Source organism: Lynx canadensis, chromosome B1, assembly GCF_007474595.2.
Source record: "Lynx canadensis isolate LIC74 chromosome B1, mLynCan4.pri.v2, whole genome shotgun sequence".
Lineage (NCBI taxonomy): Eukaryota > Metazoa > Chordata > Mammalia > Carnivora > Felidae > Lynx > Lynx canadensis.
Genome location: NC_044306.2, coordinates 138,005,579 through 138,033,145, shown reverse-complemented (window position 1 = coordinate 138,033,145; position 27,567 = coordinate 138,005,579). Strand labels below are relative to the sequence as shown.

At 37.1% G+C, this 27,567-nt stretch overlaps 1 protein-coding gene across 5 annotated transcripts in view; it reads right to left on the bottom strand.

Annotated features, from left to right (window-relative positions):
- LIN54 (lin-54 DREAM MuvB core complex component) overlaps positions 1-27,567 on the bottom strand; it is a 74,875-nt gene that overhangs the window by 29,002 nt on the left and 18,306 nt on the right. For 4 of the 5 annotated variants that reach the window (XM_030313556.1, XM_030313559.1, XM_030313555.1 and 1 more), the window contains exons 3-4: positions 26,958-27,081; positions 20,118-20,260 (exon numbers count right to left, since the gene is read on the bottom strand). In XM_030313556.1, the coding sequence (XP_030169416.1) occupies positions 20,118-20,260; positions 26,958-27,081 (267 nt within the window). The remainder of the gene's footprint in view (positions 1-20,117; positions 20,261-26,957; positions 27,082-27,567) is intronic. The other variant, XM_030313557.1, reaches the window with a different exon arrangement.

The window sequence follows — 27,567 nt, the reverse complement described above, 5'->3', positions numbered from 1 at the left end:
CTACAGAATAATTAACTATAGCTACAGATTATGACATAGGTGAATCTTACACATTATGTTGTAAAGCAAGTTTCAAATTATTAAATTAGGTATTATAACAAAAATGATTTTGAAATAAATTATTTGGAGAAGGAAAAGAACCTATATATAGAACAGTTCATGATGAAAGCTGGCATTTCAAATCAACAGAGAATGATGAGCTATTCGGTAAATGGTACGAATCAGCTATTCGGTCTGAAGAAAAAGAACTGGATCCCTAGAATTCATTCCGTGTAATAAGTTTCAAATAGATCAAAGATTTAACCTTAAGAAAACACCAAAACCAATACTGCCATAAAGCCAGAGACGCAGACCAATGGAACAGAATAGAGTCTACAAATAAACCTGCACATATATGGTCAAATGATTTCTGACCAGGGTGCCAAGACCATTCAGTGTGGAAAAGACAAAGGGTGTCAGGAAAACTGGGTATCTACACACAAGAGAATGAAGTTGGATCCTTTGCCAGGATCCTTTGCCAACAACATATAAAAAAATGAACTCAAAAGAGATCCACGATCTAAATGTAAGATGTAATACTAAAAACCTCTTAGAAGAAAAACATATGGTGATGCTTCATGACATCGGATTTGGCAATGATTTCTTGAATATGAAACTAAAAGCACAGGAAATAAAAGAAAAAATAGACAAACTGGACCTTCATGGAAATATTTAAATTTTGTGCTTCAAAAGACACTGTCAACAAAGTAAAAAGCAACTCAGAGAATGAGAGAAAATACTCACTAATCATATAGCTGATGAGGAATTAAGATCCAGAACAAAGAACTTAAAAAAAAAAAGTTTTTAAACTGTATTTATTTATTTGGAGAGAGAGAGAGAGAAAGAGAGAGAGCTCACAAGCACGTGAGGGGAAGAGAGAAGGAGAATCAAAATCCAAAGCAGGCTCCATGCCATCAACAGAGCCTGATGTGCGGCTTGAACTCACAAACTGTGAGATCATGACCTGAGCTGAAATCAAGAGTCAGATGTTTAACCGGCTGTGCCACCCAGGCGCCCCTAAAGAGAGAACTTTTAAAACTCAAACAAGCAAATGGATTCAAAAATAGGCAAAGAACTTGAAAAAACATTTCTTTAAAGACATACAATGGCCAATAAATACATGAAAAAATATTTGAACATCACTAATCATTATGGAAATGCAAATCAAAACTACAATGAGATACTACCTCACACCCATTAGGATAGGTACTATCAAAAAAAGTGTTGATGAGGGACGCCTGGGTGGCTCAGTTGGTTAAGCGTCCACTTCGGCTCAGGTCATGATCTCTTGGTCGGTGAGTTCGAGCCCCATGTCGGGCTCTGTGCTGACAGCTCAGAGCCTGGAGCCTGCTTTGGATTCTGTGTCTCCCTCTCTTTCTGCCCCTCCCCAGCTCATGCTCTGTCTCTGTCTCTCAATAATAAATAAACATTAAAAAAAAATTTTAAATAAATAAAAGTGTTAATGAGAATATGGAGGGGGCGCTTGGGTGGCTCAGCTGGTTAAGTGTCCTCAGGTCACGACCTCGCAGCTCATGAGTTCAAGCCCCATGTTGGGCTCTGCATTGCCAGCTCAGAGCCTGGAGCCTGCTTTCAGATTCTGTGTCTCCCTCTCTCCCTGTCCCTCCCCCACTGGCACTCTGTCTCTGTCTCTCTCTCTCAAAAATAAATAAATACTAAAAAAATTTAAAAAAAGAATATGGAGAAACTGGAACCCTTGTGCATTAATTACATTGTAAAATGGTACAATTGTTGTGGAAAGTACTATGATGTTTCCTCAAAAAATTAAACACAGCATTGCCATGTGATCCAGAAATTCCACTTCTGGGTATATACTCAAAGGAATTGAAAGCAGGGTCTCCAAGAGATATTTATACATCTATGTTTATAGCAGGATAATTAAAACGTGGAAGCCACCCAAGTGTCCATCAACAGATGAATACACATAAAATAAAGTGTTATTTAGCCTTAAAATGGAAGAAAATTCTGACATATGCTACACCACTGGTGAACCTTAGAAACGTTACGCTAAGTGAAATAAGCAAAGCAAAAAGACAAATACTGTATGATTCTGCTTACATGAGGTACTTAGAGTAGCCAAAATCACAGAGACAGAAAGTAGAATGGTGGTGGCCAAGAGCTGGTGGGAGGGAAGAATGGCAACTTGTTATGTAATGGGTACACAGTTTCAGTGTTCCAAGAGATAGCGTTCTGAAGATGAATGGTGGGGATGGCTGGACACCAGGATGAATGCACTCAATACCACCGAACTGTACACTTAAAAATGGTTAAGACAGTAAATTTTATGGTGTGTGTACCCTACCCAAATAGATATCTGCTTTGCAAGATGGGCTATGAAAATCAGGATAAAAATGATATAGAGGCTAATATTAATTTAACCATTTCATAAAGTTTAAAGAACAAGAACAAGTCTATCTGTTCTTGTACTTAATGTGTAATAAAAGAATATTGTATGTAAAATAAGTAAAATACAGCCAAATAACTTTTAAAAATGAATGCACATTTTATAATATTGGAATAAGGAAGACTAACTAGATATAGCTCAAAAACTCAAAATTCATAAAGACACTATAATATTTTAACTAATTTCATGAGCAATATTTCTGCAAGGAACAGAAACAAGACAAAGCCAACTGGGAAAAATGTTTGTAACTACATTAATAACAAACAAGTGATTTCCTTAATATGCTATGGGCTTTTTTCAGTTTTTAGTTCACAAGGAAAAAGAGACAAACCACCCAATGGGCATCACAGTCCACAGAAGAGGAGTCCAGAAGACACAAAGACATGAATAATTTTTAAAAATATAAATCTATGTGAGGGGCACCTAGGTGACTCAGTTGGTTAAGCGGCCCACTCTATCTTGTCTCAGATCACAATTTCACCAGTTTGTGGCTTGTGAGTTCAAGCCCCATCCCTGCATGAAGTTCTGTGATGACAGCATTGAGCCTGCTGGGATTCTTTCTCTCCCTCTCTCTCTGCCCCTCCCCTGCTCTCTCTCTCTCTCTCTCTCTCTCTCACACACACACACACACACAAACACACACACACTCTCTCTCTCTCTCTCTCTCTCTCTCTCTCTCTCTCTAAGTAAATAAACTTTAAAAAAAGATATAAATCTATGTGAGATCTTTTAATTAGATTGGCGAAGGCTAAAAGTGATGTATTAAACAGGAGTACAAAAATAGACTCACTTAAATATAGTCCACTGATCTCTGACAAAGGAGCAAAAATAATTCAATGGAAATAGTTTTTTCAACAAATGGTGCTAGAATAGGACATCCACATGCAAACAAGTGAATCTAAACACAGACACCTCTCATATGGATTCAGACCTAAAACTATAAAACTATGAAACAAAACAATAAAATTCCTGGAAGATAATATAGGAGAAAATTTAATTTACCTTGGGTTTGGTGATGACTTTTTAGATACAGTAACAGAAGCATGATCCATGAAAGAAAAAACTGGTAAGTCAAACTTCATTAATATTAAAAATTCCTGCTCTGCAAAAGATACTGTTAAGAGTATAAAAGATAAGCCACAGACTGGGAGAAAAGATCTGCAAAACACATTGTAAGGTCTAAGATGCAAGAGCCATCTGGGTTCCATTCCAGAAATTCTTGAAACCAAAAAGCACCACAGGAATGCAACCAACCTATGAAAAACTATAGGATGTACACAACCCAATTTTGTTTTTTGTTTTTGTTTTTTTAAAGGGCACGATGTATATGAATCCCAAACGTATCTGAATCCCAAATTCAAACATAGCATAAAAAAGAAATATAATGATTAGGGAAATCTGAATTAACTAGGTATTTAATAGCATCAAAGGAATGTGGGTAAGTTTAAAAAAGTGTTCCTATCTTTTATATATATAAAAAAAAATCTACAGGGGCGCCTGGGTGGCGCAGTCGGTTAAGCGTCCGACTTCAGCCAGGTCACGATCTCGCGGTCCGTGAGTTCGAGCCCCGCGTCGGGCTCTGGGCTGATGGCTCAGAGCCTGGAGCCTGTTTCTGATTCTGTGTCTCCCTCTCTCTCTGCCCCTCCCCCGTTCATGCTCTGTCTCTCTCTGTCCCAAAAATAAATAAACGTTGAAAAAAAAAAAAAAATTAAAAAAAAAAAATCTACAGATGAAATGACATGATTTACTTAAAAAAAATGTGGGAGGAGGTTATAGATAAAAACAAGGTAAAACTGATAATTCTAAAGTTGGGTAAAGGACACATGGGAATTAATAATATCCTAACTTTTTAATATTTTTAGTTTTTAACATATAATTTTAAGTTTGTATAGTACAAAAAGGTTTTAGTAATATGGTCACAGGACCCCACTCGTACTCAATCAACATAATTATAAAAGCATAAAACAAAACCATCAGGAAAGATAACAGAAAAAAGAATAAATTCTCAGTCATTTATTCCTTCTGTTCCATAACCTGGCTAATGGGTACTGGTATGAGGAGCTATAGACAAAATAAAACTTCAGGCAACAGAATCAATGGAGCCTACAACCTGTAATCACCTCAACACCACCTCTTATTATTCTTACAACAATCTATGTCAAAGTTTATCAGGAAAACAAACACCCTTCACTTCAAATTGTACTCATTTACAAAAATAATCATCCCCAACTCAAACATGTAAGAGCTTCATGCCAAAAGCTATCAACTTCTGAAACCTCTGTGTCCAAACAGTTCTACCTCAACTTTTCGATTCTGTCATTGCTCATATCACTTCCTGTCTGGATATTTGCAAAACAAATTCAATCATCTTTATGACTCGCCTCTATCTGCTACCAGAGACATTGCTAATTTTTTTGCAAATTTCACTTTCACACTTTGACTATAGCTCATTACGACTCAGAAACATTCCATGGGTCTCCATTTAATGACAAAATGAAACCTAAATTTGCTTTGTTTTAAAAATCATCCATAATCTAACCTTATCTTTATATGCTCTCCATTCCCTCCAAAGCATTACTAATGCCAATCAGATTAGTTGTCTTACCATCCTACATGTACAGTAATCTAGTTCAGCTCTAGACCTTCACACTTGTGGCTGACATCCACTCTAATTTATACCCATACAAAAATCTTAGGATGATTAGAGAAGGCATCCCTGAGCTATCTGTGGTTGAATCTCCTTATACAGGATCTCATACCATCATAAATCTTTTCATGGTTTTGCAATTGTATCTGTTTTTATATTATTTGATTCATTTCTATCATAGCCCCTCTCACCACCTCCTTAGGCTTTAGGTTCTATGCATATTCATTGCTCTCTAGTGTTTCATACCACAGCCCCTAAGACATAGTAGATACTGATTAAGTATCTGAGTAAATGGTAAATGAAGAAGTACCAGGATTTATCTTTCTTTAGTTTCAAACCATCTTGTCTATACCACACAACTAAGCACCTATTTCATTACTCATTATTGTTTTACATGCATTCAATTTTGTCTCTCCAACCACTGTAAGCTCTTCTATAGTTTCTACAGCCCCAGCAGAGGGTACACACTCAACTCAATAAATACCAATAGCCACGAAAAGCACAGAATGGAAGAGTGTCCCTCCATCATGGAAAATTTCATTATTGTTCAGGGTCCCAGTTTTCTGTCAATTACCTGTACTAATGTAGCACTATTATGCTATATATGTATGGCCGATCATGTTACAGACGGCGTGCTGCTAACCAAAATCCAGAGTCTCTTCTGCTTCCTAGGCATATAGCTGATTATATTTCCTAGCCTCCCTTGTTAAGATGAGGCCATGCAACTCAATTTTAGCTAGTGAGGTGAATGGATGCTATATGCCTATTTCTAGGTCTGGTCCAGAAAAGCCTCTCACATGTGCTTTTCCATGTCTTTTGCCTTCCAGCTGGCTAGAATGGAGATAACTTTCAGAGAGACTGAGAACATCATTCAGTTTATCATTAATTTCAAGCCTATTAAAAATATTAGCAAAATTAAATTAAAATATACGTGTCACATCACTGTTTATGAAACATTCCATGAAATCATATCAACATGGTGATCTGATATCACCAGTATCTATTATATTTTTTAAAACATAAATAAACCATTCTTAAGCAGGTGGAAATTTACATTATTCCCTTTCCTCTGTGAGTTCGTATTTAATTCCATATCCTCTAAAAACTTTATTCTAGTGTAACATTTTTATGCTTGAAATTCTTTTAAAATTCTCTGAAATAAAAAGATGTATATAAATTGAAATTTTGAAAACATTATTTCCTATTACCCTTTTTGTACAGCTCTGAGCATTAAATAATTTTGTCTGTATCAACAAGAGCCAAACTATAGAGATAGCCCAAATGTCCACTGACTGATGAATGGATAAAGAAAATGTGGTGTGTATACACACACACACACACACACACACACACACACACACACACACACACACAGAGGAATATTACTCAGCCATCAAAAAGAATGAAATCTTGCCATTTGTAACCACATGGATGGAGCTAGAATGTATTATGCTAAGCAAAATAATCAGAGAAAAGACAAATATCATATGACTTCTCTCATAGGGAATTTAAGAAACAAAAAAGATGAACATATGGGAAGGGGATGAAGAAAGAGAAGAAAGGGAAACAAACCACCACAAGAGACTCTTGTCACAAAGAACAAACTGAGGGTTGATGGAGGGAGATGGGTGGGAAATGGGCTAGATGGGTAATGGGTATTAAGGAGGGTACTTGTTATGATGAGCACTGGGTGGGGTATGTAAGTGATAAATCATAGAATTCTACTTCTGAAACCAATACTATTTATATATTATATATATATAATTTGGATTGAGTTAATAATTACTGTATATACTTAAAGCAACACAAATATATTATAAATTGTGATTATCACAAATGAAAAAGATTTTATTGGGAGGTATCTCTTATTCAGATGGATGACAGGATTCATTACTTCATGTATCCACGGCTGAATATTATAATATTGCAAGAGTGAGAGCTCAGCACCAATTCTACTCCTATTTTGGTTATAAACACTGAAAAACATTATTTTCACATATAAGTATACATGAACAGAAGAATATTTACTATACTACTATACATTAATATTCTGAACTTCTCTTGAATTTTATACCAAAATTTAAATTGTATTCTACCTCCAAAAATTATTCTTGATGATCTGAAAACTCACTTAGGTCCTCCTTTAATTTAGTAGAGAGAAAAAAAAACTGAAATCAATGTGAGTTACAAGCAAAATGTTTTAATAATCTTCAGTCATTTGTTTCTAGGGCTTATGTCAAAAATGTTTTTTACCGAAACCTGTCAAGGTGCACAGGTCATGATTTCACGGTTGTGGGATCAAGCCCTGCATCGGGCTCTATGCTGAGGATGGAGCCTGCTTGGCATTCTCTCTCTCCACCCCACCCCTGCTCACACTTTCTCTCTCACAAAATAAATAAATAAACATTTTTTAAAAATGCAACTTTTTTTTTTTTTTAAAAAGGTCCAGACAGCCATTCCAATAAAATAAGAGGTAGATTCAGAGATGACCTAGATGTTGCAACCATCAGATAAGCACTTTAAAATAACATGAAACTAGAGTTCTAGAATGAGAAGAGGGTGGCTCAGTTGGTTGAGATTCCGACTCCTGATTTTAGCTCAGGTCACAATCGCACAGCGATGAGATCAAGCTCTGCACTGGGCTCCACGCTGAGCATGGAGCCTGCTTGAAATGCTCTCCCTCCCTCTCCCTCTGCCCCTCCCCTGCTTATGCATGCTCTCTCTCTAAAAAAAAATTAAAAAAATAGAATGAGAAGAGAGAAAGAATGAGGTAGAAGAAATAAATGAAGAGATAATAGCCAAACAAAAATAAAATAAAATATAATAAATCATAGATCCAAGATGGTTTAAAATCAAGATAAATGTGTATTTAAAAGAAGAAAGCAATAACAACACAGCACATATATGGATACATAATAGTCAAACCACAGAAATCCAAGTATAAAGAGAAAATCTTGAAAGCAGGTAGAGAAAATAAAGACACATATACAAAGGAAGAAAAGACAAAAATTACGGCATTACTTCTCACCAAACACTATGCACTCTAGAAGTCAATGGGGTGACATTTTTAAAGCACTGAGGGAAAACTGCCAACCTAGAATTTTTTACCCAATGAAAATATCTTTCTAACAAGTAACAGCAAAATAAGACTTTTTCAGGCAAACAAAAGCTGAGAAATCTCTCGTCAGCAGAATTTTCCTTAAAATTTTTTTTAATTTTCCTAAAAATATTAAATTTTCCTAAAGAAAGTTCTTTAGGGAGGAATTTTATACCAAACTAAGATTGGGGCCTACAGAAAGAAAGGAACTGTGTAAGATACAGTTAAAATGAAAATAAATAAGACTTGCTTATTTTTAATTGTATTAAAAGGTAATTTTGTGTAAAGCAAAAACAAAAAATGTATTATGGAGTTCATAACCTGTAAAAGTAAAATGTTTAACAATGACAGCTTATAAAGGATAGGAAAAAAGAACTGGAAGTACTCTATTGTAAGGTTCTTATCCTACATGAAGTGACATAAATATAAAAGTAGACTGTTATAAGTCAAAAATGTAGTATTTGTCACTAGAGCAACCAATAAGTTTTTAAAAGTTTAAACTATAATAAGCCAATAGTGGAGATAATGCAAAAAAAAAAAAAAAGAGTTAAAAAACAAAAGGAACAAATGAGACAAAAAGAAAATAACTAGTAAAAATCCAACCATATCAACAATTATATTAAATATAAATGGTCCCAGGGCACCTGTGTGGCTCATTCGGTTGAGTGTCCGAATTTTGATTTCGACTCATGATCTCTCTGTTCATGGGTTCAAGCCCTGCATCGGGCTCTGTGCTCTTAGCTTTGGATCTTCTGTCTCCCTCTCTCTCTGCCCCTCCCCCACTTGCTAGTGCTTATTTTCTCTCTTTCAAAAAATAAACATTAAAAAAATTTAATATAAATGGTCTATAAATACTGATTTTTAAATATTGACTGTGTATCTAATCACCTTGCTAAATTTATACGTTAGTTCTAACAGTTCATAGCAGATTCTTAAATTTTACATGCATATAATGGTATGTAATTTGTAACAATTTTTTACTTTCTTTTGAAACCCTATGTCATTTATTTCTTTTTCTTGCAATACTGCATTAACTCAGACCTGCAGTAGAATTGAACACGTGTTGCCCTACTAACGAATGAGGGGTCAACCAGGCAATTAGAGAAGAAATTTAAAAATATATGGAAACAAACGAAAATGAAAATACAACAATCCAAACGCTTTGGGATGCAGTGAAGGCGGTCCTCAGAGGAAAATACATTGCAATCCAGGCCTATCTCAAGAAACAAGAAAAATCCCAAATACAAAATCTAACAGCACACCTAAAGGAAATAGAAGCAGAACAGCAAAGGCAGCCTAAACCCAGCAGAAGAAGAGAAATAATAAAGATCAGAGCTGAAATGAACAATATAGAATCTAAAAAAACTGTAGAGCAGATCAACGAAACCAAGAGTTGGTTTTCTGAAAAAATAAACAAAATTGACAAACCTCTAGCCAGGCTTCTCAAAAAGAAAAGGGAGATGACCCAAATAGATAAAATCATGAATGAAAATGGAATTATTACAACCAATCCCTCAGAGATACAAACAATTATCAGGGAATACTATGAAAAATTATATGCCAACAAATTGGACAACCTGGAAGAAATGGACAAATTCCTGAACACCCACACTCTTCCAAAACTCAATCAGGAGGAAATAGAAAGCTTGAACAGATCCATAACCAGCGAAGAAATTGAATCGGTTATCAAAAATCTCCCAACAAATAAGAGTCCTGGACCAGATGGCTTCCCAGGGGAGTTCTACCAGATGTTTAAAGCAGAGATAATACCTATCCTTCTCAAGCTATTCCAAGAAATAGAAAGGGAAGGAAAACTTCCAGACTCATTCTATGAAGCCAGTACTACTTTGATTCCTAAACCAGACAGAGACCCAGTAAAAAAAGAGAACTACAGGCCAATATCCCTGATGAATATGGATGCAAAAATTCTCAATAAGATACTAGCAAATCGAATTCAACAGCATATAAAAAGAATTATTCACCATGATCAAGTGGGATTCATTCCTGGGATGCAGGGCTGGTTCAACATTCGCAAATCAATCAGCGTGATACATCACATTAACAAAAAAAAAGAGAAGAACCATATGATCCTGTCAATCGATGCAGAAAAGGCCTTTGACAAAATCCAGCACCCTTTCTTAATAAAAACCCTTGAGAAAGTCGGGATAGAAGGAACATATTTAAAGATCATAAAAGCCATTTATGAAAAGCCCACAGCTAACATCATCCTCAACGGGGAAAAACTGAGAGCTTTTTCCCTGAGATCAGGAACACGACAGGGATGCCCACTCTCACCGCTGTTGTTTAACATAGTGCTGGAAGTTCTAGCATCAGCAATCAGACAACAAAAGGAAATCAAAGGCATCAAAATTGGCAAAGATGAAGTCAAGCTTTCGCTTTTTGCAGATGACATGATATTACACATGGAAAATCCGATAGACTCCACCAAAAGTCTGCTAGAACTGATACATGAATTCAGCAAAGTTGCAGGATACAAAATCAATGTACAGAAATCAGTTGCATTCTTATACACTAACAATGAAGCCACAGAAAGACAAATAAAGAAACTGATCCCATTCACAATTGCACCAAGCATAAAATACCTAGGAATAAATCTAACCAAAGATGTAAAAGATCTGTATGCTGAAAACTATAGAAAGCTTATGAAGGTAATTGAAGAAGATATAAAGAAATGGAAAGACATTCCCTGCTCATGGATTGGAAGAATATTGTCAAAATGTCAATACTACCCAAAGCTATCTACACATTCAATGCAATCCCAATCAAAATTGCACCAGCATTCTTCTCGAAACTAGAACAAGCAATCCTAAAATTCATATGGAACCACAAAAGGCCCTGAATAGCCAAAGTAATTTTGAAGAAGACCAAAGCAGGAGGCATCACAATCCCAGACTTTAGCCTCTACTACAAAGCTGTCATCATCAAGACAGCATGGTATTGGCACAAAAACAGACACACAGACCAATGGAATAGAATAGAAACCCCAGAACTAGACCCACAAACGTATGGCCAACTCATCTTTGACAAAGCAGGAAAGAACATCCAATGGAAAAAAGACAGTCTCTTTAACAAATGGTGCTGGGAGAACTGGACAGCAACATGCAGAAGGTTGAAACTAGACCACTTTCTCACACCATTCACAAAAATAAACTCAAAATGGATAAAGGACCTGAATGTGAGACAGGAAACCATCAAAACCTTAGAGGAGAAAGCAGGAAAAGACCTCTCTGACCTCAGCCATAGCAATCTCTTACTCGACACATCCCCAAAGGCAAGGGAATTAAAAGCAAAAGTGAATTACTGGGAACTTATGAAGACAAAAAGCTTCTGCACAGCAAAGGAAACAACCAACAAAACTAAAAGGCAACCAACGGAATGGGAAAAGATATTTGCAAATGACATATCGGACAAAGGGCTAGTATCCAAAATCTATAAAGAGCTCACCAAACTCCACACCCGAAAAACAAATAACCCAGTGAAGAAATGGGCAGAAAACATGAAAAGACACTTCTCTAAAGAAGACATCCGGATGGCCAACAGGCACATGAAAAGATGTTCAACGTCGCTCCTCATCAGGGAAATACAAATCAAAACCACACTCAGGTATCACCTCACGCCAGTCAGAGTGGCCAAAATGAACAAATCAGGAGACTATAGAAGCTGGAGAGGATGTGGAGAAACGGGAACCCTCTTGCACTGTTGGTGGGAATGCAAATTGGTGCAGCCGCTCTGGAAAGCAGTGTGGAGGTTCCTCAGAAAATTAAAAATAGACCTACCCTATGACCCAGCAATAGCACTGCTAGGAATTTATCCAAGGGATACAGGAGTACTGATGCATAGGGGCACTTGTACCCCAATGTTCATAGCAGCACTCTCAACAATAGCCAAATTATGGAAAGAGCCTAAATGTCTATCAACTGATGAATGGATAAAGAAATTGTGGTTTATATACACAATGGAGTACTACGTGGCAATGAGAAAAGATGAAATATGGCCTTTTGTAGCAAGGTGGATGGAACTGGAGAGTGTGATGCTAAGTGAAATAAGCCATACAGAGAAAGACAGATACCAGATGGTTTCACTCTTATGTGGATCCTGAGAAACTTAACAGAAACCCACGGGGGAGGGGAAGGAAAAAAAAAAAAAAAAAAGAGGTTAGAGTGGGAGAGAGCCAAAGCATAAGAGACTGTTAAAAACTGAGAACAAACTGGGGCGCCTGGGTGGCGCAGTCGGTTAAGCGTCCGACTTCAGCCAGGTCACGATCTCGCGGTCCGTGAGTTCGAGCCCCGCGTCAGGCTCTGGGCTGATGGCTCAGAGCCTGGAGCCTGTTTCCGATTCTGTGTCTCCCTCTCTCTCTGCCCCTCCCCCGTTCATGCTCTGTCTCTCTCTGTCCCAAAAATAAATAAAAACGTTGGAAAAAAACAAAAAAATAAAAAAAAAAAAACTGAGAACAAACTGAGGGTTGATGGGGGGTGGGAGGGAGGGGAGGGTGGGTGATGGGTATTGAGGAGGGCACCTTTTGGGATGAGCACTGGGTGTTGTATGGAAACCAATTTGACAATAAATTTCATATATTAAAAAAAAAAAAAAAAGAATTGAACACGTGTTGGAAGTGGATATCCTTGTTCAACACTGCACCATAACATGAAGTCTGATGTATTTCCCCCTTTTCAAATTATGAAAGTATCCTTCTATTTTTATTGTTTCAAGTATTATTAACCAAAATGGAGGCTGGCTACCATCAGCATTTTTCCACATGTATTGAGATGTATTGTATATATTCATAAAATTATTCTTTTTTCTTATTAATTGTTGTGAATTCAATGGATAGATTTTTGAATGTTAAACCACACTGCATTTTTAAAAATGTTTTTACTTCTTTTTGAGAGAGAGAGCACACATGCATGCTAGCAGGGGACGGGGGCAGGAGAGGGAGAGGCAAAGGGAGAGAGGGAAGGAGAGGGAGAGGGAGAGGGAGAGGGAGAGAGAGAGAGAGGGAGAGAGAGGGGGAGAGAGAGAGAGAGAGAGAGAATATCCCAAGCAGGCTCCATACTGTCAGTGCAAAGCCTGATGTGGGGCTCAAACTCACAAACCACAAGATCATAACCTGAGCCGAAATCAAGAGACGGACACTCAACTGACTCAGCCACCTAGGCGCCCCATAAATCATACTGCATTTCTAAAATAAATCCAAATATTCCATGAAAAAAAATATTACTTAAGGTAAGAATAAGATTACAGGACAAAACACACATTAAATGTCAGAAAGTAGAGAACAGCTTTGCTAAAATCTAAAGCAAGAAGAAAGTAAACCATGCAGAATCACGTTTGCATTGGTATAGTGGTTATTTACATGTCTAATAAATACTTTGTAGAGAACTGAGGATTACTTTACAAAATAAATATAATGGAAGAAATACGTCCTATAATAATAGACAACTATAGTATCAAGTAAATTGAGAAAATATTAAGACTTGCCTGACTTCCCATAACAAACCTGGTTACATTAGTGTCAAAGATGGAGAAGAAAGTGAGAACAGTTTTCAGATAGTAATGAGAGGAAGGAAGGAAAACATGTAGTCCGACCCCTCCACTGCAGGATCAGTGGCCTAATGGCTGAAGGAGGAAAAAATGGCCATCATTTAAGAGATCTGCTGGGGAAGCAGTCTTGTAGGGGAGAGCTGGGTATCTGTTAGAACAAGATAAAAAGAACATTCAGCGAAGAGATTGAAGATTTAGGGGATTATTTTGATACGAACTCCAGAGAGAGCACAATGGAAGTAGTTCAAGAGTTGGGGATAAGTGAGAACAAGGACAGAAGATACTGACAACCTTAAGGAGATCAGATGTGGGAGATAAAAGGTGATGTAGGAGTCTGGGCCTTTGGATGGTACCCAATGTAAATCGGGATAAATAATGAGAGAAGTCCTGGCTATTCAAGGCAGATGGTGGTAAGATTGTTGAGTGTTGGCAGGTAGGGAAAGGTGGATACTTGGGAGTTTCCTTTTGACCACTTTTGACCAATGGGGGCAAAGCTTTACTTTTCAGTCTTTTTCTTAATTGACTTTCTTGGTATTTAAAATTATAGCCCAAGAGCATTCTTGAAGTCATTTCTCTTTCCAGTATTTTTATTTTTGGTTTTTGTTTTTTTTTTTTTGGTTTCTCCTACTACCTCTTATCATTCCTTCTCTTTCATTGACTCCTTTTCTTTTAATAACTCTTAATATTTCTGTGGTTCAGTCCTGCTTTCTTCTATCTGTACACACAACCTCATGGTCCCTGGTTGATTTCATCTATATGCATAGTTTTAGTCACTGCCTATATTCAGCTTCCTAAAGGACATTTTACTTTAGCTATCAATGAGTACTTCAATGACAAACATCTGCAAGAACTAAACAACATCTCTTTGCCCAAACCAATTATTCTCTCTATATTTCCTTTCTAGTTTAAGAGGATAATGGAATTTTTTCTATTATCTCAAAATTTGGGTGAAGTGAGGTCAAGGCTAAGAACTACAAATGATAAATCCTCACACTCTAAAAAGGAAGACAAAGGCATCCATGGCAGACTTACTGAGAGACAGCATCACTATCATCCATCTCCTGCCTGTTGAAAATGAAACCAAACAGACTTCAAGCTGTATTATAAAGCTGTAATCAAGACAGTATGGTACCAGCACAAGAAGAGACACTCAGATCAATGGAACAGAACAGAGAACCCAGAAATGGACCCACAAACGTATGGCCAACTAATCCTTGACAGAGCAGGAAAGAATATCCAATGGAATAAAGACTGTCTCTTCAAATGGTGCTGGGAAAGCTGGACCTTTCAACTGGACCAGCTATGGGAAAGCTGCATAGCGACATGCAGAAAAATGAACCTGGACCTCTTTCTTACACCATACACAAAAATAAACTCAAAATGGATGAAAGACCTAAATGTAAGGCAGGAAGCCATCAAAATCCTCTAGGAGAAAGCAAGCAAATACCTCTTTGACCTTGGCCTCAGCTACTTCTTACTCAACACATCTCCAGAGGCAAGGGAAACAAAAGCAAAAATGAACCACTGGGACCTCATCAAAACAAAAAGCTTCTGCACAGTGAAGGAAATAATCAGCAAAACTAAAAGGCAACCGACAGAATGGGAGAAGGTATTTGCAAATGACATATCAGATAAAGGGTTAGTATCCAAAATCTACAAAGAACTTACCACACTCAACACCCAAAAAACAATCCAGTGAAGAAACGGGCCAAAGACATGAACAGACACTTCTCCAAAGCAGATATCCAGATGGCCAACCGACACATGAAAAAATGCTCAACATTACTCATCATCAGAGAAATACAAATCAGGGGCACCTGGGTGGTTCAGTCGGTTAAGCGTCCGACTTCGGCTTAGGTCATGATCTCAGGGTCTGTGAGTTCGAGCCCCGCGTCAGGCTCTGTGCTGACAGCTCGAAGCCTGAAGCCTGTTTCAGATTCTGTGTCTCCCTCTCTCTCTCTGACCCTTCCCCATTCATGATCTGTCTCTCTCTGTCTCAAAAATAAATAAATGTTAAAAAAAAAAAAAGAAATACAAATCAAAACCACAATGAGATACCACTTTACACCTGTCAGAATGGCTAACATGAACAACTCAGGCAACAACAGATGTTGGCGAGGATGCAGAGAAAGAGGATCTCTTTTGCACTGCTGGTGGGAATGCAAACTGGTGCAACCACTCTGGAAAACAGTATGGAGGTTCCTCACAAAACTAAAAAATAGAACTACCCTACAAGCTAGCAATTGCACTAGTAGGTATCCAAGGGATACAGGTATGCTGTTTCGAAGGGGCACATGCACCCCAATGTTTATAGCAGCACTATCAACAATAGCTGAAATATGGAAAGAACCCAAATGTCCATCGATGGATGAATGGATAAAAAAGATGCGGTATATATATATACAATGGAGTACTACTCGGCAATCAAAAAGAATAAAATCTTGCCGTTTGCAACTACATGGATGGAACTGGAGGGTATTATGCTAAGTGAAATTAGTCAGCGAAAGACAAATATATGACTTCGCTTATATCAGAACTTTAAGATACAAAACAGATGAACAGAAGGGAAGGGAAGCAAAAATAATATAAAAACAGGGAGGGAGACAAAACAGAAGAGACTCTTAAATATGGAGAACAAAGGTTACTGTGGGGGGCGGTGGGCTAAATGGGTAAGGGGCATTAAGGAATCTACTCTTGAAATCATTGTTGCACCTATACGCTAACTAACTTGGATGTAAATTTAAAAACAAATAAATAAATGAAATTGAAAAAACAAAAAGAAAAGAAGAGGAAATGAAACCAAACAGATTAGAAATAGAAGTAGGGGCACCTGGGTGGCTCAGATGGTTAAGCATCCGACTTCAACTCAGGTCATTATCTCACAGTTCATGAGTTCAAGCCCTGTGTCAAGCTCTGTGCTGACACTTGGAGCCTAGAGCCTGCTTCAAATTCTGCGTCTCCCTCTCTCTCTCTGCCCCTCAACCGTCTGCACTCAGTCTCTCTCTCTCTCTCAAAAATTAAAAAAAAAAAAAAAGAAGTGAATTTATAAATGTAGAGAAGACTATACCTCCATAAGAACAAAGGCAGGGGTTCTCCAAGAAAACCTCTGGGATGGACTAAGTAATAACTAGAAGAAGGAAAAACCTGACATCTCAATTTTGGCTAGCAACACACTATAATAAACTTTTTGGTAGTGATAAGAATGCTTATCTTGGTCTAGCCACCAGAAATGGATGCAGGAAGAGATTTCTTGGGAGAACCTGACACATACCTGCAGGAGTTTAGGACATATGTGAACACAGAAACTGGTCCCAGCCTAAAGAATTCTGAATGCAAGAGGCTAGATGGAACTGTCAAAATTGTAGAGCAAGGAAAAGGAGGACAGTAGTTAGTCAAGCTGTACTTCTACCAGTGGGTTCTTCAATAGGTTTCCCATTAGGCAAACAGATGCTGCAGAAGGGCTAAAGCGTCTTAATGGGCCAAAGACATGTGCCTCTGCTACACTGTGCTGCATGTGCCTGGTACACTGCAGTACCAGGTCGTAGGGCAGACTACAGGAGGTAAGAGACAGCCAGGAGAAACTGCCAAAGATAGCCTGAGTGTGTACCACACTCTCAACAAAGAAGTGGGCAATGGGGACATATCCATGGGGATCTTCAAAAACTTTCCTAAATGCACAACTGTAAATGTCCACACTTGGACACCTGCTACACTGGCAGCTACATTACAACAGTCCTGGTCACAGAAGTCTTTGTCATTTCTCTTCTAATCTTCCTTCCAATCAGAAGCCAAAAGCAAAAACGGGGAGGAGGTAGAAAAGTGAAGGAAACAGAGCACACTCCCCTTCTTGACTATATGGTCCCTGAGTCATGATTGGGTCTGAATTCAGGGGAGAAGCTTTCAAACTAGATTTAAGTCTTTGACTAGACTTTTCATACTTGTGAATTTAATCACCAAAATAAGGCTTGTTCTTATAGTTAAAAATAACCTCTTGTCAAGATGTAGGGAAGGAAGATCCAAGATGGCATAGCTTAAGTCAAGGATGAGAGAAAAATAAAGCTAGTTCCTATCTGTATGCAAATCAGATATAGCCCATATACCAGACTTACCAGTCCACAGTGCCACCATCTACTCTGTTAATCAAGTCAGGAACCTAGGAGTCATCCTAGATTCTCCCCCTCCCTAAGACCCTGACATCCAATATTATGTCTTAAACCTCTTTTAACACATCTCTTCTTCCCAAGCCCCTTAGCTACTAGTCTAGCTCAAACCTAAAGTACTGGAATAATCTAACTTAGTGATTTTCTACCCTGGCCCATACTTATGAATCTTAAAATATTAAAACTAAATATTAAAACTAAAATATTAAAACTAATACCTCGGCTCCATTTATGGGGATCCTCATTTATGGAGTCAGGTAGGACCCAGCCATAAGTTTTTTCAAGGGGTCTCCAGGGTGTTTTCAAAAGTTCATACATGGTTGAGAATCACTAACCTAACTGGTCTCTCTTCCAGACTGTCTTTCATAATGCCACAAGAATCATCTTTTTAAAAATGCAAATCTTAGAGCATCTGGCTGGTTCAGTTGGTTCAGTGTCTGACTCTTGATCATCTCAATCACAGGATTGAGCCCTGAGTCAGGCTCTGTGCTAAGCATGGAGCCTGCTTGAGATTCTTTCTCTTTCTCTCCCTCTGCCCCTCTCCCTTACTTGTGTGCTGCTCTCTCTCTCCCTCTCTAAAAAAAATTAAAAAGAAAAAACATGCAAATCTCATATTAACCTTGAGTAGTCGTTTTCAATCTAGGGTACCCATTAGAATCACTTAGAGAGCTTTTAAAAATCCTGATACCAGGCCAAACTCTATACCAATTAAAAGTCTCTAGGAACACAAACCAGGTATTCCCAGGTGATCCCAATATACAGACAAGGAAATCACTGCTCTAGAAGCAATGGGAAGCCACAGAAAGTCTTTTAGAACAATAAAATGCAAACTCCCCTGCAGATAATAAAACCTTCTCTCTAACCTTCGTACCCTCACCACTCACACTACCAGAGCAATATAGTTCCCTCAAAGGGCCACACTTTTCCCCTTTTGTGTAAAGTATTACCTCAATCGAGAAATTACCTCAAAGCAAGTATTACCTCCACTGCTCACCCACAGCTAAGACCCAAACCACCTTTAAGGTTAAGATCTTTCAAGAACAGCCTTTGTATACAGTGTCCCCAACACACAGCTGAGCTCATCAACCCACCTATAACTGTCTTGATTCTGTAGGGCAATTCTTAATGTTTACGTCTAACTTCCCTGTTGAACTGCTTGAAGTGAAAAACGTGTCTTATTCATGTTTTTATCCCCAGTGCCTATCACTAGGCATAGCACATAGTAAGCACTCAAATATCTACTGCATTCATTCCATTTAAGTAAATAATTATTTTCTATTATCATGCAGGTAGAATCCCATTATTAATAAAGTGAAAGAGACATCATATTTATATATTATATTCAAGTCTCATTATAACAGAAACCAACAGCTATACTTCTAAAAAATGTGAAACAAATATTTAATGTTTGTTCTATTTATGAATAGTAGTAAATAATGAAAAAGGCCATAAAAAGGGCAGTAAGTTTCCAGAATCACAAAGGTGACATCTCACAGAATAATGATGGTTAGCTTTACACCTGAAATGTCCTTAAAATATACCTTTTCAAAATGTTATGCTGGTATAATGACATCTGCGTGTTTTAGGAAGTGAACTAAGAGTAAAATGACAAGTACTTAGCTACCTTAAAATAAAAACAGATCATGAAAAGCTTTCAAATGCTTTGAATGAACTATACTTAAATCTAAAAACTCTGAGAATCTGGTGACCAGCATTTGATGGCAATTTCTAGTACTCTGGGTAATCTGTTACCCAGCAAAAACTCAGGTCTCCACAAAACCCAGGACAGTTTAAGCAGAAAACAGAGTATTTTATCAAAATAACAATAAAGTTACATTCAACATTTTATATTCATATAGTCACTACATATGTGACTTCCCAAAGATAATAATTTTGCACAAATATTAACTTGAGAACTATACACATTATGTACCTCATTCAAAAGATTTTTGTTGTACCCGCATTGATATGGGCCATGGAAATTATCTTAGCATGCAAAAAGATTACTAAGTTACTATGTGTTTAGAATAAGTTCTTTTTTCTTGATTACTAAATTAATCTAGTATTCGATGAAAGCCTATTACTTGTTTGGGAATATGTTAAAATTGAAGTATCTAAAGTGACTAGTAAGAACATAAAGGCATTAACCACAACACTTGAGCATTTGTGGCTAATTTTTTTTTTTTTTACCTTATTTGGCGATTTCAAAGGTGAGATGGCTATTTTATTTGGTGTCTGTGTTGTAGAATTTAAAGTTGATCCAATAACACCACTTTCAGATATTGTTATGGTCTTTGATGGAGTCCCGGGAGTAGACTGTGAAAGAACCCTACCTGCAAATGAGAGGCAGCACATCAGTTTGACTTTTTTCAATAATGATATAAAATGTATGTGATGATGATCTACACCCACAAAGACTGTAGTCTGTATGTTCACTATTTCATATGTATCCAGGTAGGAACTTAAACACTCAAGTGAGGCCCTAATGAACTAAGGTGAAACTAGTCAGAAGGAAACAAAACAATGCTTCTTAGTAACACTTAGTATCTTAATACCACTTTATGTAAAGTCCATGAAAACACTTCTCACTGTTCTCATCAATCCTGTTAAGTTATATTTATCAGAAAATAGGCTCAGGACAACTGTGCAACATGCCCTGTGTAACACAGTTCCTGAAAGTCAGGCCTTGAATCCAAGTCTCAAAACTTAATCTCTGTACTATACTACAGCTGTTTTACTCTGAACTTAAATCATTCAGGATACAATTTCAACCCACATCTATAAAACAGACATTGGACTAACCTGAAGACTATCTGATTTAATACTATCTGATTTTAGACTGCCAAAAGGAAAACAAAAAGTTCTTCTCTGACAGATTCCAACAGGAGTACAGGAATACTGTGAACCCTTCTGGACACTACCCTTCAGGAAAAACACAGAAAACTGTAGGGTGTCTGGATGGGTTAGGAAATTGGGAATCATCTCACCATGAACTGAAATACTAGGAATTTTTATCCTAGTCAAGAAAGGAATACAAAGACATGACACATCTCCAAATTCTTGAAAGACCGTGTGACAGTCATTAGTGCTAGTCACCAAGTATTCTGGTTCTCTCTCATTCTGGGCACATGGTAGAACTGTGTACTCCCTGCACCCCCCGCCCCCACCCCATTCCTGGTGATTAGGTTAGGGTCACATGACAAGTTCTAACCGATGAACTATGAGTAGAGGTATTGCATTTCTGGGCCAGAACATTTCTGCCAAGGCAAGACCTTCCAAAGCTCTACTTTTCCTCTGCCACATCTGAGATGTCGGTTCCTCTGTCAGCTTGAGTCCTTGTGAGACTGTAAGAAGAGCCCCCTTTCTAATCCACAATGGATATGTGATCTTATCAAGTATGAATAAAAAGTGAAAAAATTTTTTTAAACTTCTGAGATTTAGAGATTTTTATTATGGCAGGAAAGCCAAGATTATCCCGACTCATCTCTAGGCTGTCAAGTTGAAGGATTAGAGCCACTCTCTATCACATCAGATGCATAGCACAAATGCACAGAAACAGAAGTTTCAGTTCAGCACTAGGAAAGAACTTCTAACAAAAATTTCCACTTGAAAAGACTGTTTCACCACAAGTGAGTTTTTAGTCACTGAAGGCATTCCAAGCAGACGCTGTATAATCAAATTCACTGGCTGAAAAGGGAATTCAAGCACCCAAAGAAGAGAAAAGGTAGATAACTACATTATCTCTAAAATTCCTTCTTAGATGCTATGATTTAACTTATAAATATATCTGGAGATGAAAGAGAGAGGGAGAGAGGGGAGAGAAAGAGAAAAAAGAAAGGACTTTCTCTTTAGACAAAAATAAAAAACTAGCACTTAAGAGCTTCCGGATTATTTTTTTCTGACACAGTATACAGTTTCTTTTTTAAAATCAAGTTGATCTGACATTTATGAATGTTTAAAATATTTTCAATTTATTTGTAGTACACACTTACATTTAATTTCATTGAAATAGTCATTAACAAATTTCAGTTGAGAGTTGATTTTTTTTAACCTGAATAACATAACTAAGTCAATTCTATATAAACTAAATGAATCTGCATCAAATATTTTTAGACCACCCTAAAGTGCTAAACCTGCCTGAAGTAAAATGATTGCCTGTTCTAGTTTCTAAAACTAGTTATCTGTGGGATAAACCTGAAGCCCAAAAAATGATTATATTAAGAAAATAAATTATCGGAGCACCTGGGTGGCTCAGTCGGTCAAGCATCTGACTCGGTTTCGGCTCAGGTCATGATCTCGTGGTTCATGGGATGAATCCCCACATTCGGCTCTGCACTAACAGTGAAGAGCCTGCTTGAGATTCTCTATCTCTGCTCTTCCCCCAACCCCCCTCAAAATAAACAAACATTAAAAAAAAAAAAGAAAAGAAATGACCAATAAAGACACAGTTTTATAAAATGCTCATCACTTATGGTTATTACTATAACTTCTTATTTGTTTGGCATTACATAAATTCAGAAAAAAGTGTCAGAAAAAGTTAATGCAGAAAATCCTCAATTCCTGAAAATAGCTGATCCAGAAAAGGCCACTTAAAGTGAATTCATTTAAGACAGGGACAAAAATTTCACTACAAATAAGAAAACTAAGAGTAAATCTTTCAGTTTTCTTTTCCTTTTCCTTTTTTTTTTTTTTGCTTATATTTAACAAAACTCGAGTTTATAATTAAAACTACAGTAACTCTTAGGATGAACTGTTAAGTCTAGGCGAAAGAGGATTCTTCTGAAAATTAGTGTGACAGCACAATGACAGATGCAGTTTGAATGGGCACAACTTGATCATACTGAAGGTCATCTCTGCCAGGCCAAAATATTTCAGGATTTCATCAATTTTCCCAAGAACCCTCTATACTTGTTAAAATTCAAGTTACTCTTAAAAAAATTTTTTTTTGAGAGAGAGAATGAGTGAGTGAGGGCAGACTGAGAGGGAGAGAGAGAATCCCACGAGGTGCAGACAGAGAGAGAGGGAGGGAGACACAGTGTGGAGCCTGAGGGGGGGGGGGGGGGTTGAGCTCACGAACCATGAGATCATGACCTGAGCCAAAGTCGGATGCTTAACTGACTGAGCCACCCAGGCGCCCCTCAAGTTATTCTTTTTGAGGGGCTTGCTTGTTTTTCATCCAGATAGCATCCCTCCTGATTATCTAATCTCCAAATCCCTATTTATCCTTAGCTCCACAGACAGATTCAACAAGTATGCAAATTCTACAACCTCCCCTTGAAATCAATTTGCAAGGTATTTACACTCCACTGTCAGGTGTTCTCCAAGAATCAAGAAACATACTCCAAAAGATAGGGGATGGGGGACAGGCAGGGAGCTGGCTTATCTAAGCAAGGACTAATTCTTAAGAGATTAATTTATTAGTGAATATTTTCACATTGATAAAGCTTGCTCCACTGTAGAAACCTTGTACCTCGGGAGCTCTGATAACAAGGACCTCTGTATCTCATTAAACTGTCTCCAAAGCCTTCTGAAGTGTGTGGAATCAACATTTTATAGAAGAGGAATCGATAATTATTTACCCAAGATCACAGACAAAATCTATACAAGAGCTATGACTAAAACCCAAGTTTCCCAATAGCTCCTTCCACACCACCACATTGCTTCCATGATATACATATTCATTCAAAATACATATTCACTGAACCACATCTATGTGCCAGAAACTGTGCCAAGTCTGGAAAGAGAGATAAACAAGGTAAAAGAACTATCGTTAATGTTCTTTTACGAACACATACACACAATGGAATATTATTCAGCCTAAAAAAAAATTCTTACATGCTACAACACAGATGAACTAGGAGGACATTGTGCTGAGTGCAATAAGCCAATTACGAAAGGACACATACTGTGTGATTCCACTTATATGAGATATGTAGAGTAGTCAAATTGATAAGAGACAAAAAGTTTCTGTTAGGAGTTGGGAGGGAGGGAAGAATGGGGAGTTATTGTTTAATAATGATTCTGTTTTGCAAAATGAAAGAAGTTCTGAAGATGGATGGTGGTGACGGTGGTACAGCAGTGTAAATATACTTAATGCCACTGAATAGTCCACTTAAAAATGATTAAAATGTTATGTATGTTATGCCACAATTTATGTATGTATTTTTATCAAAAATTTTTAAATATAAATTAATTTTTAAGAGAGTTTTGTTTTGTTGAGAGAGAAAGAGACAGAGAGAGGCTCAACCAACTGAGCCTCCCCAGTGCCCCAATATAAATTAATTTTTAAAAATTACATGACAAACAAAACAAAGCCAAAAAATTACCACTAAGAAAAATTATAAATGTAGTAGGGGAAACAGACAAGAAAACCAAGTATTATAACACAGTGTGACTAATGGAAATATTAAAAACCAGTATGAAATGTAATAGAAGTCTAATTAAAGTTAAGAATTTGGTAGGTATAATTAAGTTCTAAGGGAATACATAGGAGATGATCAGGGGAAGAGTATGGCAAACAAAGGCATCATAAGTAAAAAGGAATGCCAAGATCCTAAATCCCGAGAGAACATGGTCTATTTGGTAATTTCTTAAAATAAGTTAAATTAGGTGAAAATGAAAAAGGTATGTATTCGATCATAAATGCCTTTAATGTTAAAAAAGCACTGGCATCTAAATTCAAATCTGACAGACTGAAGCCAAGAAACTGATAAGAAATGAATATGGCCAAGAAAATCTGAAGCAAGGGTGTGACAAGATCAGATCTGCATTTTTAAAAAAATCACTTACACACAAACTTAAGTTTATCTTGACTGTAAGACAGAAAAAGATTTCCATCTTCAATGAGAAGCCCAAAAGTCGTTAAAAAACAATCTAAATGTACTTTGAAAAGTCAATAGCTACAATATAAAGATTACAGAACCTCCTTGTGATAAAAGAATTCAACAGGAGAGGTACTTCAGTGTTTTAAAATTTAGTTCCTAAGAATTTAAAAGGCTATATAATGGAACTAGTTGACAGTGGAAATTCTCTCTCCAAACTGAACTTAATGCCAATGATTCTAATGAAATTTAATAGAAGTCTATCTATGCCTTTTGGTAGGGCCAAGAAGTCTGCCCGTAATTAAAAGGTGAAACTATGATTAATGTGCAAACACATTATATAAATGACCCAAAGACCCAGCAATGATATCATTATAGTCAAACGTCAAAGGTGAAATCTTGGCATTGACCAAATGTTCACTCAGGCACATGTACAAACACCACAATTGTTTAGCGTATAATTTTCCCACACAATTAAAAAATGTAAGGGACTCTCTCAAGCTCAGAAATAGTAAAAAACACTGCACTGAGAAATTCCTCTTGGTTAACCCCCTCCACCAAAAACTCCCAAAAACTTCCCAGGGGAATGCTGGGGTCCCTTTTTCATTGATACATCCAAAGCCTTCCTTACTTTCAGCCAACTGAAGCCCACTTCTGGAACCAGATCCAAATCCAAACGCTTTCCAATCTTCCCTCTGGGGCCATACTTGTCCCCATGACAGCCCTCAAGACAGCAGCCTCCTATAACATCACAAATCTCTGCTGAGGGCCAAAAGAGAAAAATACATTCACCCAACAATACTGCCCTCAAACTACAATCTTTCCATGCCTCCTCTCACTTGCTAAAACGAGAAGCCTCCCTAAACACAATGCAAAGCTTCAGGAAAATGACAGATCACTGCCACTGACTCCAGAGTTGCCTGTTGTTACACTGTCTATAAATTTATCAAAAATGGTGGACAGTGGTTTTCATATATATCCTCTCCCACCTACCCCTCACGGTTAGTTAACATTTAAAGTACCTTCCTCAAGAATACACATTCTAGGAATGTAGGTAATTAGCATTTGAAAGTATCTAGTCAAAGTTTACCATCCAGAGGTACTTCCATAAGCCCTTAAAACACAATGGAAATTAGAAATGAGCTCCTAAGTGGTGAAAACGTTCATGTTAGTACAGCTCTGAATTAAAGACCAGTCACCATGGCTGTATGTTTCTAGAAAGATCACACTGCTTGCCAGGCAGAGTAAGAAGAGTGCTGGACTTAAGCCATTATAGAAGGAGAAAGGGAAAGGAATATCAATGGTGTTGCAACGAAGTGATAATTATGGGTCTTGGACTCCATATTGACTGAGGAAGAATCTGAGGACAGGAAGTGAGTGATTCTTGAGAAAGAATGATTAACAGATCAGAGATCTCAAAGTCAAAGAACTGCCAGAATGGGAATACAATGGCAGATAAACTAATAAAGAAAACGAAATACTCAAAGTCAAGATTTGAGGTGTTACAGTAATTGGTGATGACAAATTATTAAAGTATATAATAAAGAGCATTCGGCCACACTGAAGAATTTGCTGGTAAATATAGCTACAATTTTGTTATCACATAAGTAATTACTATCATTGTGACCATTTTCTGTTCATAGAAAACTGCATATAAAGCATTTTGAAACCAAAAACAAACAGAAACCATGAAATAGTATACTCTCACGTGTATTAATTTAAATCAATTAAACTTAGCTACGTGTGCTCTAGAGACAAACTGCCTGGGTTCAAATCCCAGTTCGGCCATTTACTGGCTGAGTGCCTCCATTTCTACACTGGTAAAATGGGGCTGTTATTAGTACCTACCTTCCAGGATTGCCCAAGGGCTATATAAGTGACTACATGTAAAGGGCTAAGAATAGTGCGAGGCATGTGGTAAACACTAGATGAATGTTAGCTAGTATTACTGAAGGTTAAGACTTTGCTACTTTCATGGTAAAATTCTACCAAAAACTAAGGAGACTAAAGTAATGGACTGATTTTGAGATAAGGCATTTGCTCAGAGCACACATTTAAATAAGTGTAAGAAATAACATTTCTTATTAACTAGTTTGGTTTATAATAACTCTACTTGTTGCACTAAAACATTTCAAGATGGCAGAACAGCCTTTCTTAAACCTAAAAGGAAGGTAAATATATAGCTTAATAAACTATAAAGAAATATAACCTGCAATGACTGGTGGTGATACTTGAGTTGTCTGTCCTGTAACTGCTTTACTATTAATTGGTTTTGCAAAGATCAGCTTCGTGATTACTGGACCAGAGGTTGGTGTTCGAGGCTTCTTAGCAATCTGAAATATATAAATAACTATGAAGGCCATTTGTTTCTGTAAAACACCTATTCAGTCAAAATTAAACAGAAGATTGATATACAGAAATACATATGAAACCAGCTCATTTAACAGAATATATCTAAATATTAATGTTAAAAACATCTAAAATGCAGCCATTCATCAAAATACTAATATGATCCCATCCTTAAGCCAATATATAGCAATACCTTTACATTTTATTGTAAATCCTTACTTTAGTCTGTAGGATAATATGCATATGATGAAAACGAAAAGAGTATTTAAAAATAATTTTAATGCTTAATAATGCTTACTTAATAATAAACAATAATAAAACATGACAGCAATATTCTTTCTCAAAATAACAAATTATTCAGTAATAAAAAGATAGAGTCAGTTAAGAAAGCATAGTGCAAATGATGAAGCCACCTGTAAATGCAATTACATTGGCCCCTGGAAGCAAAATATGAATACACATTAAAGACA